Consider the following 7,691-nt stretch of genomic DNA (forward strand, 5'->3'; position numbering starts at 1 on the left):
ATCAGGCCTACTGCTCATAGAGAGAAAGAGAGAGACAGAAAAGGGGAGTGGGTTGAGTGAGCGTAGAGCAGTCCTGTGACACGTGATCTACACTGAGACAACGGAAGTATCACCATGAGGTTAAATCAACCAATCATATGGCAGGCGGGAATTTGAACATTTGTCTCAACCAATCAGCATCCACCGGGTCTACGGCAGCGCTTGTCCAGAAGTTAGCTTCATGCTGCCACATTGCCTTGTAGCATTCCCACGTTATACAATTTATTGGATATCAAGGCATAATAATTAGGCTTGTTAGAGAAAAGAATCAGTCGCGTGGGAAGGACACCAAACTGAAACGGTAAGTGAAGTGAAACGGCTAACACCAGCGACGTTACCTTCACAGTTAGAGGCGCTAGCAGACAGCAATAGCAGCGGAATGGGGCTCCCGGCCAAGTCTAATTCCTGGAGTCGTTTTGTCGGTGTGAAACGATAACAACTGCGATCGAGAACACTCAAAGTAAACCAGCTTTTCCACGAGCTCTCGCGCCAGAAAACCACGTTTTTGAGCATGTTATGTTATGTTAGCAAGCTGCGTGCTCGATGGAGCTAGTTGGCTAAATCCACAACCACTGTCATTAAGCTAAGCTAACAACAAGTTGGGGAGCCATTGATCCACTAGCGTGCCAGTTGCTTCACATTACTCTCTCTCTAAAATCTACGTTGATTTTGAGATCAACAGATCACACTCAAACTCTGTAACGCATTTTCTATAACTTGTGAAGGCAACGAGATAAAGACATAAAACGACTGACTTTTTGCTTTCCGTTTGCTTAAAGCTAAGTTTTTATTTCACAAACTTTGTTATGGATTAATCAAATATTGTGACTGGTAAAGAAATTTAATTTACACGTACATTTTTCGTAGTCAAGGACCTTGAACTGTATGACTAGCGTGTCAATTTGTGGCAGCAGTTTAGATTAGGCTCCTCTAGTTATGGATCAAAAAGTACAAATGGGTGGGGGATTCAGTGTTGTGCATGTGTAACAATTATTGGTATTCTGAAGCATATTAGAGAGAAGATTTTTGAAGCTCCTGTTTGTAGTGTTGAATTAGATTGTAGTGTACACCTCTGTATATTGCTTTTTCTATAATGTATAAATGTTGATATTTAAATGAGTCATGCATCTATTAAGTCTCATTACAGTCCCATTTATTTAGTCTAAACTTCAGACTCTGATATGTTTCCTCTTTGCAGATGACGGGCTCGAACGAGTACAAGCTAAACCAGGGACCAGAGGACAGCATCTCGGCTGTCAAGTTCAGTCCCAGCGCAACCCAGTTCCTGCTGGTTTCCTCTTGGGACTGCACTGTCCGTCTCTTTGATGTTGGAGGCAACACCATGCGGATGAAGTACCAGCACGCGGCGCCGGTTCTCGACTGTGCTTTTTATGTAGGTCGAGGTCTGATTTGTTTAGGTTACTTATCTTAATGGTACACACAGATAACGTTCCTCTTTAACTTGCAGGACCCAACACATTCTTGGAGCGGAGGCTTAGATGCACAATTAAAAACGCATGATTTGAACACAGACCAAGGTATGTCACAAACCTGTTAAGCACTAATAAAGGGTTTCAGTTACTATTCACAGATCTTCATAAGTATGCCATGTATTTGCTATATTTAATATTTCATTTATGCTGCGCTTCAATGTTATCCTGAAACAGGTACTATCGTCGGAACACATGATGCCCCCATTCGTTGTGTGGAATACTGCCCAGAGGTTAATGTTATGGTAACGGGTAGCTGGGACAGATCAGTTCGGCTATGGGACCCAAGGACGCCCTGCAATGCTGGCACCTTTACGCAGCCTGAAAAGGTAGATGCAGTATAGTAGCATAATGTAGTAAATTCAAATATTTTTCCGGAACATCTTTCATTGGTGCACAAAGCGGTAGCCATTAAAGATGCACTGTTTTTGAGATGATGCTGTGATTTAGATTGGGTTTTTGGCCGAGATGTGTAAGAAAATGAAGACCTTGTAATTGCGTTTGACTGTCAAATGGATTGTATTTTACATTGGCAAAGGAGGTGTTAATTGGAAAGTGTTAATTAAGGCTTTCTGAATTTCTAGTGTTGTCTCATCTTGTGTCTCATCTTTGTGATAGGTGTATACCCTCTCTGTGGCTGGAGATAGGCTGATTGTTGGCACAGCTGGGAGACGAGTACTGGTCTGGGATTTGAGAAACATGGGCTACGTACAGCAAAGAAGAGAGTCCAGTCTCAAGTATCAAACCCGCTGCATTAGAGCCTTCCCCAACAAACAGGTACCCTCTGACTTATAATCTAGCCTTTTATCAATTTAAAGTGCGCGACACTGACAACAGATCATTTACATTCTGTCACAGATGCAGAGTCCTGTGTTAATGAAAATAACTTTGATGGTAACTTCATATTTTCTGTCTTGGCTCCAGGGCTACGTCTTGAGTTCAATCGAGGGACGTGTAGCCGTGGAGTACCTGGACCCAAGCCCGGAGTTTCAGAAGAAGAAGTATGCCTTCAAATGCCACAGGCTGAAGGAGGAAGGAATTGAGCAGGTTTACCCTGTCAACGCCATCTCATTTCACAGTATTCACAACACCTTTGCCACAGGTACGACTGGGTTAGCGCTTGACAAAATATGTTTCCGTAATGTTTCTGCAAATTGTTCTTCCGAGTGTCATACTTTTTCATTTGACTTTTAGCCTTGTACTGCGAAGGTTGCAAGAGGAACACACCGTTATTATAGATCCAGATCTCAGCAGTAACACAGCCTAAATCTTTTGAGGTTGACCTTGATTCTCTCCTTCTTCCAGGTGGCTCAGATGGCTTTGTGAACATCTGGGACCCCTTCAACAAGAAGCGCCTGTGTCAGTTCCACAGGTACCCGACCAGCATCGCCTCACTGGCCTTTAACAACGACGGCACCATGCTTGCAATCGCCTCCTCCTACATGCACGAGAAGGGCGACATCAACCACCCAGAGGATGCCATCTTCATCCGCCAAGTCACAGATGCTGAGACGAAACCCAAGTGAGTCTTCCTCACCCCCTTGTGTACTCAGTGCGACAGTTTTCCACTCACATGTATGAATCATGTATGCAGCTGCATTTACAAGCAGCATGTCCAGCTGCAGCCTATGCTGATCTCTATCTCTCTCCTTCCACTTTTCAATATCCGACGGTTGAAAGATAGACAGATGCGAACTTGAAAACCCCCATCCCACCCCCCCCGTTAGTGTGTCTGTGCTGTTGTGATATACACCCAGTGAGCAGACGGACAGCTGCTGTACAGTGTAATGCAATTCATTATTATAGGCCTGTAATAAATACCTTTTGTGAAACTAAATCAATGTTTGTCCAGGAACTATAATGATTATTCATTAAAACATTTTTGTGTTTGTTTTCAGTATATTGTTTGGTCTTAAACTGTAATGCATCTTTTGGTTAAATGTTTTTTTTTTAGCTCAGACAGAATTGTGATTGTTGACTGAGATGTCAAGAAATGTTTTTAAAAGTCGTGTTTAAATATCGCTATAAAATGCTCCTTATGTCACATACTCCTTATGTTGATGGCAACTTTGTATTAAATTAATAAACTTATACAACTTGTATTTTTAGCAAATCTTTGTGTGTGAACCTCAGACAGAAATAACACTATGCAACCATATTCAATGAATTGTGTGTCATCGTGCATTGGTTCAGTCAGTGTTGGCTCCTGAGTTGATTGAATCCATTTTCTCCTGTTTTTGGTTTACAGGTCAACCTAAGTCCACCGTGGACTGGTTCCCTCTGCGTATGAAGCCTTTATCACATTTGGGTTATGTGCTGGCGTCCAGTGTACCATTACCAAATTGTTTGCCGTCATGTCTTTCCATACCAAAACCATTGTTTTCTCTCTTGTAAGTAATAGTTGTGAAAACCTTTTCTTTCTTTCTCGTTTGTGGCTCTTGTTAAATATTTCCTTGTTTCATGTCTGTTCTGACAACCAACTCTTGTTTTTCTTGACTGAAACATTTTAAAATCGGTTCTCTTTGCCATTTTTCTTTTGTCATTCTAGAGTCATCAAAAGTTTTGTTTTTACTCTTAACTGTGGCGTTCAATCTTAAATCCTACTGAAGCTGTCCTTCAGGGTTTGTAACACCCATTTGAGTTTGAAACCTTTTGACGGTCTAATAAAACTTTTTTATCTTTTTAAAGTTTAAAGCATAACGTTTTGTCACAATGTACTACCTGTGAAAGAAAACCCGAGAAATGCTAGGAATGTGTCTGGGCAGAAGAGGCCGATTTTCTTGATGATGTGTTGAGGGAAAGCGATGATCCACTCGTCTTGCCGAGGGCTCCACTTGCCCCCCAGACCGTGACCTGTATTGATAGACATCGGAGGTCTGCGGCCTAAACCAGGTCCTGCTTTATTATTGGGCAGAATTGGGAGAAAATGACTAAACTGGATGACCCGGTGGCATCTGGCAGACTGAGGGCTTCACTGTGCAATGGGTTTGTTTTTAACTCATTGAGAAATGTATACAGAGATTGTGTCACGCATAAAGCATTCAACAAACTGTTAATATAGAAGATATGGGGGGATAGCAGGGTTTTTAATCCAGTGAGCGTGTTACCTTTTTCAACTATGGCTGAATTTATCTGCTGCGGTTTTGTAGGTTGTTACACTGGTGACCGAGTCGGACGCGGCGCAGACCTTTTTTAATGCAGTATTCAGCATTATATGAATGGGAACCGTAAACGCAGAGCAGTGCCCCGCAAAAGTGGTGTCTTTTTTTTTTTTTTTTTCCCTCGGTTCAGATTTTCAATTGCAACTAATGCAATTTCTGAAGCCCTTCAGCCAAAGCAGCAGAGAAGATCTAGATGTCAATTATTCTATTTAAGAGCTCAAATTTTTTCTAATGGCTCTATCTGCTTCGGTGGTATCCTGGAAATGATTAGTCTGGATTGGTTAAATAATGTAACTAATTCTCATGATTGTCGATAATGAGTCCATCTTTGACGTTAGATTATGACTGCAGCTTAATATGAAATGGCATTCATTTTGAGACATAATTACAAGCCGTGGAGCAGGCGGAGGATGGCCCCGGGTTTTGTTGTTCGGGCTACAGCGAATTACCTTGTTTCCTGTCAGCTTTGGCTTCCGCTAGATTGGACAATTTTGAGATCTTTGAGAATGCATTATAACTGTTAAGGTTTTCTTGTCTCTATTGTTTAGCTGTTTAAAAAAAAAAAAAATTGTTATAGGAAAAAAGGGAATTTAGCAGCCAATTTGTCAGGTGCATTGAAGCACTTGGTATTTTTTAAACCGTAACATTTGCAACGAGTAACAAGGAATTCCATTTTGATCGGTATCTTAAAGGATTTATTAAGACCTGTAACTCGACTAATTGCAGCAGATGCATCTTACATGATCAGCCTCTTCCAAGCCTGTCGCCACAGATCTCTCCCGGGGTTTTTTCTTTTCTTTTTGTTCCTTCAGCAAAGCCCCAGTTAACCACATCTGTGGTTGTGTGGCAGGGCTCTGGTTTCAGACCGCTGAAGTGTTGCAGACAGTTTGGCTCTACATGAAACCGTTACATGACAATTAAAATGGGTGATTGTGCTCCAACAGCCTGTCATGTGCATTTAACCCAACCACAAAAGGCTCTTATGTTCACTCGAGAGGGCACAGATGACCTTCAACCAGACACCTTATCTCTGTCAGGACCGGTTCCTGATACTGTATCAAGCTAATGATACCGGTCTCCATGTGTAGGAAATGGGGAAATCACATGATGCATCAGAAAAATGTTGACGCCATTCTTGATTATGGTTTGCCTTCTGTTTCAAGACAGAGTGACACAATGCAGATTCGTCCTCCTTAGTAATGAAGATTTTACAAGCATAAAGTAGCGTTCATTCCATGTATAACACTGACTGTATTTACAACCCCACAAATTGCTTTATTTCCAGGCTTTGTAACCACGTTGGGTTCAGGAACGAGTAACTTCTGAGGCTCCAGCCCCGAGTTTTTTTAATTTTTTTTACCGTAGACTTTGTTTCATTTGCCTTCAGTCTCTCTGACAAGACCAGCAAATAAATGGAGCAAATGTTTTATTAAAACATTGTCATCTATGTCCACCCTAACATTGTCAAGGGGGTTGTTCTATGCTACTCCTGCTCCTACTACAGTGCTATTCCTTTATAGAAACCGTAACAAAATGTCATAAATGTTCTTTTGTTGGCCTGATATTTAATTCAGAGCCCTGAAGACTACATTTACTTGGCATTGTTCCAGCATAGTATAACAATAATTGATGCACCTAATTCTATGTTGTGTAACTTATAGATTAGCGTCAGACAATCTTTTTTTTCCAGGAGTGAAGTTTAGTCGTAATCAAAGTTTGTTGTCTCGAGGTTTGAGAACGATGAAGACAGTCGGGATACAAAAGAGGATGTAGACTCTGCAGGATGAGTTTTTGTTTTTTTTCCTTTTTTCCCCTAATATGTTCAGATTTTTAGGCATTCTATTATCTCAAATGGCTGGGAAAATATCTTGCTTTGTCTTTTTAGCTAACTTAAATTCAACAGGAAGTCCCCATTCAGTGGACATTATTTATTACTTATTTATTTTAATGCTCTTGCTTGCTGAGAGTTAGATAAGAAGATTAATACCACTCTTATGTATGCTCGTTAAATGTGAAGCTGCAGTCAGCAGAAGGGCCTGTAAAATGGGATTTGCACACAGGGCGCGTTCTTGTCCTGTGCGTGTTCGGCATCCTGTTTCCAGTACGTCCCATCTGGGGAATAAAACCTGAGCTTTCCTCCTGGACGTGGCTGCGGCCTGCCACAGCACCTCGCTCAGAGCTCCCCTTGCCTCCAGGAGGCTTTTAAAGAGCTTTGGTGGGCAAGACAACATCTCCTCGAGAGCATTGTAGTTACATTAGAGCCTAATTAGATGGTAAAGCTCAAGGCCATGTAAACCACTGCTAGGGTTCCTTCTCATAGCCATCCATCTCTGTACAGGCCGGCCAGGCAGGCAGCATGGGGCTGACTGGTGAAGGGGACTCTCACCTGGGAGCCGGGCTGCAGTAAATCACAAATCTCCGGGCGTGACAGGAGGGTCACCGATTTTGGGCTTGAAGTTCCTTTTTGGCTCCTAGGCATTGTGCTGCAGATTAATCATCATCTGGTAAAAAAAATGTTTAACAATGGCATTTTAGAACCAGGCTTGTAAGACCAAGACACCTGATTGAATGTACTACTGAGATTGTAGGGTCGAGGGCTGAATTTAGACAACAGCGTTTGACCAAAAAGAAGCAGAAAATACCTAAGGAGACTTTGTTTTTTGTTCTGCAGACTCGGAGAGCTGCAATTTATTTCTCTATGCGCAATTTTTGAGCCACATGCAGATCATTAAAGTATTCATCCGTACTCGGTTTTCCTGAAAGGCAGACGTCATGGTAAACATCACGGATAGCGGAAGAAAGTGCAGCTTTCAAATCAGCTTTCATGCCACCCGTCAAACTGATGAATGTCTGTAAGAAGAAGGCGGGGGGGGCATCGGGGTCAGGTTTTTGAAAATGTATGGCCAGGGGGCACCAGAGCTGCAGAGATTAAAGGTTGAAAATACTCAGTGAACTCTTTTTTTATGACTTTTGTTCGCCCAGAAGAGGACACCGCTCGGCC

The 7,691-nt window shown here is 42.1% G+C and overlaps 1 protein-coding gene across 1 annotated transcript; it reads left to right on the forward strand.

Moving 5' to 3' along the window:
• Nucleotides 1-168: 168 nt before the first annotated feature.
• bub3 (BUB3 mitotic checkpoint protein) lies at nucleotides 169-4,216 on the forward strand. Its single transcript, XM_034559386.1, has 8 exons — nucleotides 169-340; nucleotides 1,238-1,432; nucleotides 1,508-1,577; nucleotides 1,707-1,858; nucleotides 2,148-2,306; nucleotides 2,454-2,631; nucleotides 2,835-3,051; nucleotides 3,778-4,216. The coding sequence occupies exons 2-8, from the start codon at nucleotides 1,238-1,240 to the stop codon at nucleotides 3,785-3,787; spliced, it is 981 nt and encodes a 326-aa protein (XP_034415277.1). The 5' UTR covers nucleotides 169-340; the 3' UTR covers nucleotides 3,788-4,216.
• The last annotated feature ends 3,475 nt before the right edge of the window (nucleotides 4,217-7,691 follow it).

Source organism: Cyclopterus lumpus, chromosome 19 (genome assembly GCF_009769545.1).
Source record: "Cyclopterus lumpus isolate fCycLum1 chromosome 19, fCycLum1.pri, whole genome shotgun sequence".
In the NCBI taxonomy this organism is placed as follows: Eukaryota; Metazoa; Chordata; class Actinopteri; order Perciformes; family Cyclopteridae; genus Cyclopterus; species Cyclopterus lumpus.